Source organism: Anoplopoma fimbria, chromosome 15 (genome assembly GCF_027596085.1).
Source record: "Anoplopoma fimbria isolate UVic2021 breed Golden Eagle Sablefish chromosome 15, Afim_UVic_2022, whole genome shotgun sequence".
Lineage (NCBI taxonomy): Eukaryota > Metazoa > Chordata > Actinopteri > Perciformes > Anoplopomatidae > Anoplopoma > Anoplopoma fimbria.
The window spans coordinates 25,487,798-25,501,327 of NC_072463.1; the positions used below are offsets into that span (position 1 = coordinate 25,487,798).

Genomic DNA, 13,530 nt, shown 5'->3' on the forward strand with positions numbered 1-13,530 from the left:
ATGTTTAAGATTGAAATGTTCCCCCTTTTCCCAAATGTGTTAAGCAAATTTTTTTGTTTCTAATGTCACATTTAGATGCTGTCAACATTGATGTAGGAAAAAATGAACAATCAAGAGAGAAGGTACAGTGTGACAGTTTGTATTAATAACGTGCTATATATTGTTCTGATACTGTATCCACGACAGTCTGAGGAATTGTTCTTCTGTGCTACAGACAGAAAGCTACATGCCCATACTCTGCTCACCAACACCTGCCCCCTTATCCCCATCCTCCTCAGGTACTGCACTCAGAAATCATCATCAATAATCATATTAATCTGTCTTGAATGCAGATTGTTTTCTAAAACCATGACATTTCTGACTTCTTGCTCCCTCTCCATCAGTTCATACTCTCAGACCTGTTGATATCTCAGCTGTTTATGTCTTGGGAACTCCTCTCTCTCACAGGTAGACAGACGCAAATACAATGCACATATACTTCAGTAATACTTGAGAAATGCACAAATGTGGCGTCCTGACTGAGCTGACGGAAGCTAATATTTTTAAAACCTTTTAACAACCATTTCTTACTCTGGCAACTTATCTGTCTTCTTCATTAGGGATGAAGCATCCAGAGTCGTCAGTAGAGTCGCTGGTAAGTCTATAAACTCTCACTCACATTCCTGCCAACATTCACTGAATGTTTCTACAATCAAGTAGAAATGAAAAGGCGCATAATCATCTAAAATACCAATTTGGTGTTTGGTTTTGAACATAATTCTATTTATCTATGGAAGACAGTACTTTGTAATACATCATACATATCAGTAAGTATCAGCACCTTCAGTATGGTGAATTAAAATGTTCCGTTATCATATTCTCAGACCTGGTTAAGTTCAAGGTCGCCGTCAGGTCCTTGTAACGGGAAATATCAGATAAAGGGAACACTTTGTAGAAAAGCTCTTAGAACAGTAACATCGGTTTTGGTGAGTTTATCTGTAGAGATAAGACAGCGGGCCATAAACACAGGTGGTTGACCTTCATTTGAAATATAACTTAGCAAAACTGGCAACATGAATGGAAGCTTTCACCAGCGTCTTTTTTCACATAATGTACATCATTTACTATCTGATTGTTAGGCATTTTACATTCTGTATATTAAGTCCTATTGTGTCTATGTGTGTTGAACAGAGTTTCTGTCCATGTTTAACCCTGAAGTGATCACTCGACATGTGGATCCGACCTCAGTGCAGCCCAGGTAACACACACACACACACACACACACACACACACACACACACACACACACACACACACACACACACACACACACACACGCAAGTAAAGTCACACACATAAATGCTGTCAGAGAATATGACTGCAGATGTGTAATATGTGAGTGTGTGTTGCAGAAGCTTGTTGGAGGAAGCTGAGGAGCTGTCTCTCTCCCTTTCAAACCAGGTACGCATTAACCCTCTCATAAGTTCCATAAGTCTCTAACTGTGTACATTTTACAACCTGTATTTTAAAGATGGGACCAAGTCATTGTTTTGCAAGTCACAGGTAAGTACTAAACCTTTGCAATCCAGTCCAGAGTGAGTCCCAAGTCCCGAGTCCTAAACTTGAATTTGCATCTCCGTCTGCATACTGCAATTAGTTTATTTGTTGACCACCCCATAGTTTTTGCAATGAAATGAAATTCATGCCGATATTGTTTTTCCAACTGAAGTCTAGAGTAATTTGTGTTCAAGTCCAAGTCAAGTTGCAAGTCTTTTTGGATTTTGTCAAGTCAAGTTTAAGTCATTACATTTGTGACTCGGATCTGACTTGAGTCCACACCTCTATTGTATTTCAACCACTCAAGATGTATATTTGTCGGTCTATTTCATGGTAATAACAAGTCTCCAGGAAGTGCCTAGCCAAGAACAGTACCCCATAAAACCCCCATAAAACCTTTACACTTGAATTTCTCCAGACTAATTTCCTTGGGATGGAGCCAGGTTGGGTGTTTCCCCCTGTTTCAGTATGCTAAGCTAAGCTAACTGTCTCCTGGCTGTAGCTTCCACAAACTGTTCATTTATCACCTTTTATCATCAATCAATCAATCAAATTTTATTTATATAGCGCCTTTCGTGCAAAATTGCAATACAAGGTGCTTAACAATACAATGAAAATACAACAATACTGTGAAAATAAACGGTAGAGAGAAATAATAATATAGAAACATGGTAAAATAGAAAGAGCAGCAACAGAGTAACATTCTTATACATAAAATGTATAAAACCAGTATAAAACCAATAAAACCAGTAGTAGCACAGTAATACTGATAACAATGGATTAAGAAAATGCTAAACTAAAAAGGTATGTCTTAAGATTTCTCTTCAAAGTGTTTATAGACTGTGATGCCCTCAGCTCCTCTGGCAGGCTGTTCCAGAGGCGAGGACCATAGACACTCCATGCTGCCTCACCGTAGTGCTTAGTCCTCACCCAGGGAACAGCTAAAAGGCCAGTGCCAGAGGACCGGAGGGATCTAGAGGGAGTATGCGTTAAAAGCATGTCTGACAAGTATTCAGGCGCTAGTCCGTTCAGTGATTTGAACACCAATAAAAGGATCTTTAAATCTATTCTAAAACTGACAGGCAACCAATGGAGGGACTTTAAGACATCATCATTGCATTCACAGGAAAAATGTCTCACAGTGATGGAGTTTGCTCAGTTTGCTCTGTCTTGTATCTTTGCAGGTGACAGACTGGAAGCTAGTGCTGCTGTTTGTCCCGGCTGATTCCCTGTGTGCCTGTTCACCACATGTAAGATGCCTTACTACAACTAAATCATGTTTGATGAGCCAACATATGAGTTAGTAAAGGATGTTAAGAGTGTAACACTGTTTCTATGTTCTTCAGGTTGCTGCAGATGTTAAAGCTGTTGTGCAGGAAGTAGAAGCAGCTCTGCAGTTGCTGCAGAAAAGGGTATTCTACTTTTTGTTGAATACAGATTTTTGTCATTAACAGAGAGAAGAGAAAAAATAATTTGCTTGGTGTATGTTTACAGTTGCATCACACTTTGGTTCACGTCGTGGTCTGGAGCTCAAATCATCAGCAGGACAAGTAAGTGTTTTGAATTTTAGGTATTAAAAACCTATCAAAATACCTTATATAAACTATATTTTTACATGATATGACATCATAAATATTTGATGTGTTCTATAGTGTTGTGATCCTGTTTGTTTTAAAATGTACGTGGCAGTGATGTGCTCACTTTTTATTTTCTAGCAGGTGTCAGTGTATGAGAGATGAAAGCATAAACCAGCGATTACGTAAAGCAACTCTTCTGAAAACGCTGCAGGTAAAATACGTGTAAATAAATGGCAAACACGTGAATCATCTGAGTCATATATTTTTGGCTACTTGCTTGACACATATCCATTTGTCTTGTTTTCAGGACTCTCTAAGTCATGTCTTGGAAAATCCAAAGTGGCACAGTGAAAGGGCAGACTTCACTGCTGTGTTACAGTCTGAGCCTGTTATCCTTCAACCCATCTCTGATTCTGTAAGTCAAAAAAGAGAGACCAGTTATAATCAACAATCCTGTAACTAACTACTGTAAATTATTCCTTTCAGTAACAATGCATGAAAGACCTTTGGAATGGCTGGTGTGTAAAAAGCATATCTTTTGTGTTTCTTTGTAGGAGAACACATGGTCTGACCTAAACCAACTAGCTGTTCAGCTATGGACAAACATGGTAAATTCTTATTAATCAAAGTCCTTGATAACAGTTACAGCAAATGCTTCTGTATATATAGTCTGACAAACCCGCCAGTTGAAGACCTTTCTGATCTACAGGTTGTTCTGACATTGATATTGTCCCGGTCTGGCTCCCTCACCCTTTCCTGTCTATCTTCATCTGTACTATAATAAAATGCTCCAAAAATAATCCTATCACTGCTTTGAAAATGAGCAAACAGCTCAGAGTTATAATCTTTCAAAGCAAACCTAAGATGGAACAATGATTACTGTGACCGTTTATAACTCTATCTGAGATTAGATTGGAGATGTAACGATTAACTTGGTGCGATTGTTCTACAGGATGAATCTCTCCTTTCAGTCTGCATCTATCTAAATGCAGATACAAGAATTGTGTAACCAGCTCTGTTTGACACCGCATGGTCATTGGCTGCACAGAATGGCCCCAGCTCGAACCTAAAATCTTAACCTATCATAACTTTCCCTCATCCAGCTTCAGCCATCGACAGGTGAGGCAGAGGTCATGGACACAGGTGTCATTACTTTCCCTTGCCCTAACCAGGTGAGGCACGTCCTTCCATAACACTGCTACAGAAACACATTTCAGTACTCAAGAAATAATCAAGATCAAGATTTTAAATCTGATACTATGGTTTGAACTGCAACTTCTTTTCCACTCTTATCCCAGGAACGACCATTCCTGCGTACAAAGAAAAATTCCCCCACTGAAAGAGAGGGCAGAGATAACAGCAAAGCCTTTACACTAACAGATCCTGTAAGTCTTTCAAGTCATCTTCAGTATTATTGTGTAGAATGGCAGCACACACTCACATTTTCTGTATGTTTTTCAGGTTATGGGTACTGAGATACCTTGCACAGAACACAGTCCATCTCCCACTACACCCACTTCAGGTAAAAACATTTTTTTATCTTAATCTTCTTATGTGTTTTGGGAAATGTAGTTCAATCCAACCACTTTATTCTCTGTGTAGTTCATGAACTGCGACCAGGAGATGTCAAAGTGGTGGCAGCATTAGGCGACTCTCTGACAGTGAGTGCTTCCCTTCTCCTATTGTGTTGCTATGTTCTAAATACATATCTAAAAACATACTCATCCTAATAGGCATGAATAAAGATTAGGACCAGATATGCAGTATATGCATATAACAATGCTATTGTGTTTTTGTACTATTTGTGTGCGGATGTGTTGAAACACAACAACCAAGGGGTGAAACACTGGGAGTTAGGGTAGATTTTAAGGCTCAAATGGCACCCACAATTTAACATAATACAGAAAAAATGACTTGCAGATCTCCAGAAATGCAGGATCTGGCTCAAAAAAACTTCCTCTGGTTCTACTCTGGTCTAACGATCTCACATCTGCTGTTTTTCTGCAGGCGGCCAATGGTGCAGGTGCAAAGACAGACAACATTCTGTTAGTGATTAATGAGTACAGAGGACTGTCCTGGAGGTAAAATAAGCTAAAACACACATTTGTTCTTATTTGTATAGTGTGGGAAAATACCTCAACAGTTCATTTTTAATTTTGTGAGGTGCATTTGAAACTAACAAGCTGTCCTGTCAATTTCCAGCATTGGTGGTAATGAAAACATTACCACTGTGACCACTCTGCCAAGTATGTTTGTTTCTTATTTATTTATTCTTTGAAATTGTAATAGCCCTGCCTAAAATTAAACTACATAAAAAAATGCTTATTTAAGGTTTATCTAATCAAACATTAGATGTCCATCCTTGGCCAATTGCGCAGAATAACATCTATAATCATGGTGTCTAATCATGCTCATTAAAGGCCTCTGTAGACCTCATTTTTAATGTTGTGGTCTCAAGTGAACTGAAGATTTATTTAAATGAACTTTTTTGATCGTTCCATTATGTTTTGCAGTTTGTCAGAAATAAAAATTATAGGATTTAAATGACTGCAAATTTGTTAGAAATAAAAATGATATGATTCATCTTCTTCAAAATACAGTATGTGTACAATCATGTGTATGTGTAGTTTTTCTGATTTTTCCTCTGTTTGTGGTCTGCAGACATCCTGAGGGAGTTTAACCCCTCCCTGACCGGCTACTCGGAGGGGATAGGTAACGAGGACTCTCCTAAAGCCTTCCTCAATCAAGCTGTGGCAGGAGCCAAGAGTGGGTCAGTCACAATATTAGTATTACTTATTGTTTACTCTTACTTACCCTTTGAATATTGATAAATAAAACCTTAGCAGAACTTATGGAAGAACATAACAAGAATTTGACCATCATACCGGTCTGTTTTCAGTGACATGGTGCAACAGGTGCGCGTCCTTGTGGACAAAATGAAAAACCATTCGGTAAGGCAGTGATAAACTACAGTAAAAACACTTGCGCTATGTAACCTTTGTCTCAGTTTTTTCTTAATTAACCGAACATTTACCTGTTATCTCCTTTACAGGGCATTGACTTCCACAATGACTGGAAAGTGATCACCATGTTTATTGGTGGCAATGACATATGTGACTTCTGCACAGACAGTGTAAGCTTGTTTGCAACAATTCCTCATGTTGTCCTTACTTTGGCATTATGCTTTGCTTTGTTTGCATGTGATTGTTGAACTTTTGAACTGTTGACATTTCAAACAATGTTGTTCAAGATCTACTTTATCATTTATTTTTCATATCGAAAGCGCTGACAATCCAAACCTTTATAAGTAATTTGTTTTATGTCTGCAAAGAATTATCATCATTTGTTTAGTCAATAAAATGCCAGAAAGTATTGAAAAAATGGACATCAAAATTCCTCAGAGCTGAAAGTGATGTATTCATATTGCTTGTTTTGTTTGATCAACATTCCAAAAGCATCATTATTAATCTTTCATGCTTTGGGTCTTGTGTACTTCCACAGATTTATTTCTCACCGAGGAATGTGGTTGGTCGTATCCGCCAAGCTCTGGACATTCTCCATCGTGAAGTATGTTATCGCCTTCATCACACAAACATATTACTTCACTGTATGTTAGCAATTTCAAGTCATAGTCCAAATGACATTATGTTTTGTGTCATCCAGGTGCCTCGTGCCATTGTCAATCTGATAGAGCTGTTAAACATTGTACCATTGCGTGATCTGCACAACGATAAAACTCTGGGCTGTCCCACCTGGTTTGTGAGGTCAGTGATTTTTATTTTGGTTATGTAAGACGAAAACAAACGGAACAAATAAATCTTTAACAGTTTTGATGTTTATGTTTCAGTTTAGTTTGCCCATGCATAATTAAGCCTAAAGAGGGATCCTCTGAACTCCAGAAGGTCAAAGACATCAATGCAGCCTATCAGGTACACAAATGTACATCACACACAAATTCACTTGTCTTAATTTGACTTTGAAAACGTTATTTTAACACCCATTTTATGGGGCTAAATCTTTGTCATTAAAATTAATTTCACTTTTCATCTACTGCATTTTTATCTCTTATTTTAATCTTTTTAAGTTGTTTTACAAGTTCAGAAGTTATTGTCTATCTGCCGTTGTTTGAATGTGGCATGTGTACATCTCTTGTATGAAAAGTGCTTGTTATTATTCATTATTAAAATATGTCACTCAAAGGATGAACTCTTCTTCTTTGGTCTTTTATCTCTTGCCTGTCGTTCCGTCCAGCTTGCTATGAGAGAGCTGATTGACTCTGGACGCTATGACACACACGACAACTTCACCGTGGTGCTGCAGCCTTTCCTCAGGGAGGTTTTCCTTCCCAAGTTAGAGGTAACACATCTGAAACATTACATATTCCAAATTAAGTATTTATTCATTTATTTTAGTATTTTAAAAAAAGTTTATAAGTTTAAGTTCTATCCTTTCTTTTTAAAAAGGATGGCCGGCCTGATCGCTCCTACTTTTCACCCGACTGTTTTCATCTCAGCCAGAAAGCTCACACTGTCATGGCTCAGGCTCTTTGGAACAACATGGTAGGATTTGCTTTATTATAAGACATTTCCTACTGTTGTATTTTGGCACATTTGGTGTTTATTTCTGTTGTAATGATCCAAAATATATCACTGACTCTCACAATCTCTAGTTAGAGCCAGTGGGCAACAAGACTTTTACACATGACTTCTCAGCTGCCATTGATCTGAAGTGTCCATCTGAGGTGAGTGAGTCCAACAACTTATCAAAAACTACGACATAATGCTGTTTTATCCTTTTTGTGTACTGACATGTTTTTGATTATTTCTTAACAGACCAACCCATTTTTTAGGACTGCTGTCAACAGCAACTACACCTTTCCAGGCCCTCCCCCAACTCCTGCTCCTGCTACAGTAGGTCATAGTTTCTGCCTTTCATACTCATTTTTAAACTTTAAAATGGAAGGTTAATTATTATTTATGCATGATGCAAAAAACTATAAATCCCTAAAACATGTCTTTCTTTAGAATTGGGGCAGTGACTTTTCCTGCATGAACACAGCTCCATCCAACTCTGTGCCCACTTCAGGTATGCATTTAAAGGTGTCACTATTACCTAAAGGCAAATAGAGAGGTAAGGTGTAAAATAAGCTCATTTTGATATTTTTCAGCTCACAGGTTACGACCAGCAGACATCAAAGTAGTGGCTGCTGTGGGAGACTCTCTAACGGTATGTTTGTACACAACAATGGGAACAAGGATTGTGTTCATTTCGCTCGCTAAAAATATCTTAACTCAAGGCCCATGTGATATTTATTTTATTTTAATCTCACAAGTTTGACTTGATATACTTATTTATCCTTGTTTTATGTGTCCTGTCTTTGCCTCTTTGATTTCTGTCTTTATATTCTTCCTACAAAGCACTATTCTGTTTTGAAATGCATTATTTCACAAGTGTTGGCACAAATGATGCAATAATTATAGTTAGAGATGGAATATATTTGTGCAAGTGTTAAGAATGTAAATCTAATTTTAAACTATTTTGTCATAGCTTGTTTAGCATTTTCTTTACCTGTGCATCATTTTCTACATACCACTTCTGCAAAATCCAGGTTGTCATATGAAATGTAGAGAACATTATTAATTGAATGGTCCAGAGAAAAAAACTTAGAAATGATAACCATCTTTTTCTGCATGTAGACCGGCTTTGGTGCAAAGGCAAAGTCGCTCCTGCAGCTAAGAACTGAGTACAGAGGGGTGTCGTGGAGGTGAGATACTGCACACATATATATACATAACACATGTATGTACATTCAATTGTGATTGTTTTATTCATTGTTTTCTTTTCATTAAATAGCATTGGAGGAGACAAAACTCTTGAGACTGTCACAACATTACCCAGTAAGTCAAAAGCCTCATCTGTATAATGCGTGATAACACCACTAGATGGCAGATTTGGACTGTAACAGAAATTGTGCAGTAAATTTCCTCCTTTTTTACATCAGATATCCTTAAGAAGTTCAATCCTAAAATCAAAGGGGTGTCAAAGGGACAAGGGACAAGGCAGACTGGCTTCAACATGGCTGTAACAGGAGCTAAAATAGCGTGAGTTCCAACATTTATTAGATCTCTTATCACGTTTAAAAGGTTTACTCATGTGTTATGTTTTAAGCATTTTGTCCACTTGAAAAATGTCTTACAGAGGAATCCCAGGACAGGTCCGACACCTGATTGATACCATGAAGAGTGACTCTGTGAGTTTAATATGAGGTTCAATACTAAATCATGCACGGATGTCGTTTTGTGACCACATATTTGATGTGCAAGAAAAGTAATCTTTGTTCTCTCTCTCTTTCTGATCCTTTCTCCATCGTTTCAACAAAAATAGACGGTGGATTTTGAGAACGACTGGAAGCTGGTGACCCTCTTCATTGGAGGCAATGACCTGTGTCAGTACTGCAACGATCGGGTGAGTTGCTTTAAGAGCAGGATGATCCAATGGATGAAGGACATTTTCAAAGCACTCCCCCAGGTTAAAAGAATCTTCTGCCATGGCACAGTGGCCAAACATCCCGTAGTGTTGTGTGATGTCCCGTGTCGAGCCGTCTCATGATATCACTGTCCAAATGGGACCATGCACTGGAGCAGAATAATCAAGCTTTGTGAGCCGCCCTCCCCTAATTGTTTTATTGTGTCAGAGTAAGATGAGAGCAGACATGGTTTGTTTTCAATGAGCACATTCTATCACGCAAAAACACCCCCCCCTCCTCCTCTATCTCGGCCTCTGTCTGCATGAAACAGGCACACGAGGCACAGTGACAGGCCTTGTTCTCTGAGAGGCATAAACAACCCAGAGGTCAACCCAGACCCTCTTCATCCTGTCTCTCCTAGCACTCCTTCTTCTTCCTCTCTTTCTTTCTCTTTTCTCATTTTGCTTCCATTTCCCCTTTTTATCGCTCTCTCTCTCTCCATTACTCCCCTCGCACACCACTGACAGTGTAGTCTCTCTTTTAATGTTTGTGCTTTGAAGCAGAATATCAAAGCGCAGCATCAATTTAAGATGAGCTCTGAGACTGTGGTAGTGACAGATTAGAGTTGGTTGTTGCTCGTACGCTCATACATGTTGCATGGCATCGGCTCTTTTGGATGATGGATGATGCACTTTTTAGCCACAAACTTAGCCAGTTTCTTTTAATTATTCTGCTTGTCTGTGGCCACAACAGAGAAGAGTTGTTAATGATTAAAAAAAAGGCATGAAAGTACTCGTGTTCACTACTGATTAATAAAAACCCTTGTGCTTTCTGTGTAATTATCTTATTCTTTTGTTCTCAAAACAACAGGTCTCTTTGTCACCTCAGAACTACAGCCATCATTTGATGACAAGCTTGGATATGCTTTACGAAGAGGTAAAATAATGATGTTAGTGACCAAGAAATAACTTTTGATTATACAAAGAATACTGTAATGGACAAGAAAATGCAGTTTTACCTCCCAGATTAAATGGGTTTACATTTTCTTCTCCTCTGGCTGTAGGTTCCAAAGACAATTGTCAACGTCGTGGAGATCCTAGAAATTAAAGGCCTTCGCAGGATCAAAAGGGATAGTCTCGGGTGCAATGTGCTACAAAAGTACGCCTGGTCGACACAAACATGCCAAGTCAATTCTACATGGATTTAGACCACTGAGACCAAGGGAGATTGCTCCTTTGAATAAACAGCACTCTTAATATTGATCTAATACCTAGTCAGTCCACCAAATAAATGTATTATAAGGATACCTTATCCCTGAATCAATGACACATCATATCATGTGCTATATGCAAAAAGTAGCACTTTGTATTCAGTGAGGATTTGTTTTACTGTCCTAGATCAACTCTTTTCTTTTCACCCCCGATCTTCAGGTTTGTCTGCCCGTGCTTCTTGTTACCAGGAGAGGATTCCCCAGAGCTGTCTGAAATAAAACGGATCAATCGAGAACTACAGGTAAACAGATTGGAACTGTGTGACCAGCATCATTCTCACATTCATCTCCTGAAGGGGGGGGTCTCTCTGTGCTCCCCTTAAACCTCAGTTTTAGACATGTACCTACAAACATCACCACTAGTTAGGAAGCCAATCCTGGTCCAATATGCAACACACATTAGTGTGATGTGGACAGGTCTCTCAGTGTAGAAGCAGACATCTTATCTTCAGTAGTAGTAGATCTTTTAATGAATGAGAAGAAGCAGATGTTGTTTGTTTTTTTTACAAGGTTATTGAACTTTTGTGGTCTTTCTTTCAGACTGTGACAGAAAAATTGGTGGATGGAAGCCGCTATGATGAGAGAGAGGACTTTGCTGTGGTCGTGCAGCCTTATTTTAGGAACACCATTGTTCCTTTGAATGCTGTAAGTCGTCCATGTTCCCCTGAGCCTCCACAGCACTCGACATATACAAACATATACGTCAGCTTGACTACAGTGACAAGCCCTTGATGTTGTATTGTTTCTTCTCCAGGAGGGCAGACCGGACCACTCCTACTTCTCTGAGGACTGCTTCCACTTCAGTGAACGGGGACACGCTGACATGGCTGCAGCTCTGTGGAATAACATGGTGAGTCTGACAAGGCGGGCAGTTAAAGGCTAACTGTTTTACAGGGAAAGGGTTGTGGATAAGTCCATGGGTTGATGATGAGACAATAAGCCCCTGGGCGCAGACATGCAAAGGCCCCATCGCCTCTCCTACATAGGAGCAAGACGCAATGACTACGTGGTTGTTTGGCCTCTTTCTGCTGTTGTTTTGTGTCTCTTTGTGGTCATGTTGTGTGTCATCCTAGTTGTTTTGTGTCACGACATAATTGTTTTGGTCTGTTTTGTTGTTAAGTATGTCTTTGGTTGTCTTGGCCCTATCTCTGCAATTTAGTCATGTGCTGAGCAAAGATGTACTCTGTTTTATCTGTAGTTGGAGCCAGTGGGTAAAAAGCAGACATACAACAACTTCACAAATACCAGAAATAACATCAAGTGCCCGACTGAGGTAAGGGAGCTGCCACACAAGCACTCCTCACATGCTACTTGCGACTCACTTGAGAATTGTCTGTACAATTTGTGCATAATTGCAAGAAGGGTTCATAAAAGTGGGTGTGATTGAATAGAAGACCTTCCCTCTTGTGCGTTCCAGGAGCATCCGTACATCTTCACAAAGGTGAACAGCTTGGCCAGTTCGACCATCACCACCACCACCTCAGCACCAGCAACCCCCAGCACAGCCGTGCCTTTCACCCCCGACTGCACAGACAATGTTCCAGTGTGGCTCGCTGCTGTACTGGCCGTTATAGGTCTTCTGATTGGCTGGGCTGTCACCTGGCTCCTCCTCTCCTGCAGAGCAAAGAGAAGCAAGCAGAGGATGGAGGCTGCAGTAAAGATGACGGGCACTGGGTTTTAAAGTGCTACTTACTGTATTTTTGCACTGGACTATTCAAGGATCACAACTACAAAACAACATTGCAATATTAAAGATGATTGTGGTAAAAAAATAAGGCAGTTTTTCATAACAAGACATGATAAGATTGCCTTGTTTGTTTCGACTAAATGTATTATTGTCCTTGATCCAAGAAAAAATATTAGTCGATGCAGAGGTGGAAAGGGACAGCAGTCTTCACCAAAGGAAAGCAATAAATAAGACAACAGAATGACACTCCATTATAAATCCTTCATGAAATCTCATTTAGTGAAAGGTGTATTTAAATGTTGTAGCTTGGACAACTTAATGCAATGCAGTAACCAAACCAATACAAATCAAACATAGCATATTTCATGTGCAAAAGGTAAAGGATACATTTACTGGCTACACATAAACGTATTACTGCTGTAATAATTGTATTAAAAGGGTCTAAGGATAGAGGGTGTTGTTATCTGTGCAAATTGTAAAGCCCATTGAGTCAAATTTCTTATATATTGGGTTATATAAATAACATTGACTACTTAACTTAAAATGAAAATATTTGCATTAAATGCTGTCATACTTTTAACCTGGATTATCAGATAAGAGTTGTGGATTGCACTCTTAGTGGATGGAAATATGAAACTCATGAACATTGTGTGGATTTTGTGCAATGATGACTACCTGGAAAGACGATGTGAATCTTTGTCTTATGTTTTTATAATGCCTTTTGATTGTAATTATTCTTCATGTTTTTTTGTTTTATTAGTTGGAATAAATAATGTGCAATCATTCATAGAACCTGTGATCAAGGGTGACCATATCATAAATTACACAAACTACACATGCACAGATTATTATGCTTTGATCACAGCACACATCAGCCTGCATGTATTACCATCCTCACTACCACCATTGAGAAAGCCCACTGATAAAACATAAGAGGGGCTATGTTATGATCTCGAACAGGTGAGTGATGAAAGTCACTGGCTGCTTATGTTTA

The 13,530-nt window shown here is 39.0% G+C and overlaps 1 protein-coding gene across 1 annotated transcript; it reads left to right on the top strand.

Moving 5' to 3' along the window:
• Positions 1-226: 226 nt before the first annotated feature.
• plb1 (phospholipase B1) lies at positions 227-12,530 on the top strand. Its single transcript, XM_054614613.1, has 41 exons — positions 227-278; positions 384-447; positions 600-634; positions 1,171-1,237; positions 1,392-1,440; positions 2,721-2,786; positions 2,883-2,948; positions 3,031-3,086; positions 3,252-3,324; positions 3,421-3,528; positions 3,668-3,721; positions 4,217-4,285; positions 4,412-4,498; positions 4,575-4,635; positions 4,716-4,774; positions 5,121-5,194; positions 5,316-5,359; positions 5,775-5,883; positions 6,013-6,064; positions 6,166-6,246; positions 6,615-6,680; positions 6,777-6,877; positions 6,961-7,042; positions 7,365-7,469; positions 7,577-7,672; positions 7,783-7,854; positions 7,946-8,023; positions 8,138-8,198; positions 8,281-8,339; positions 8,810-8,877; positions 8,967-9,010; positions 9,115-9,214; positions 9,312-9,363; positions 9,498-9,578; positions 10,450-10,515; positions 10,643-10,737; positions 11,010-11,091; positions 11,390-11,494; positions 11,604-11,699; positions 12,048-12,122; positions 12,267-12,530. The coding sequence occupies exons 1-41, from the start codon at positions 227-229 to the stop codon at positions 12,528-12,530; spliced, it is 3,174 nt and encodes a 1,057-aa protein (XP_054470588.1).
• The last annotated feature ends 1,000 nt before the right edge of the window (positions 12,531-13,530 follow it).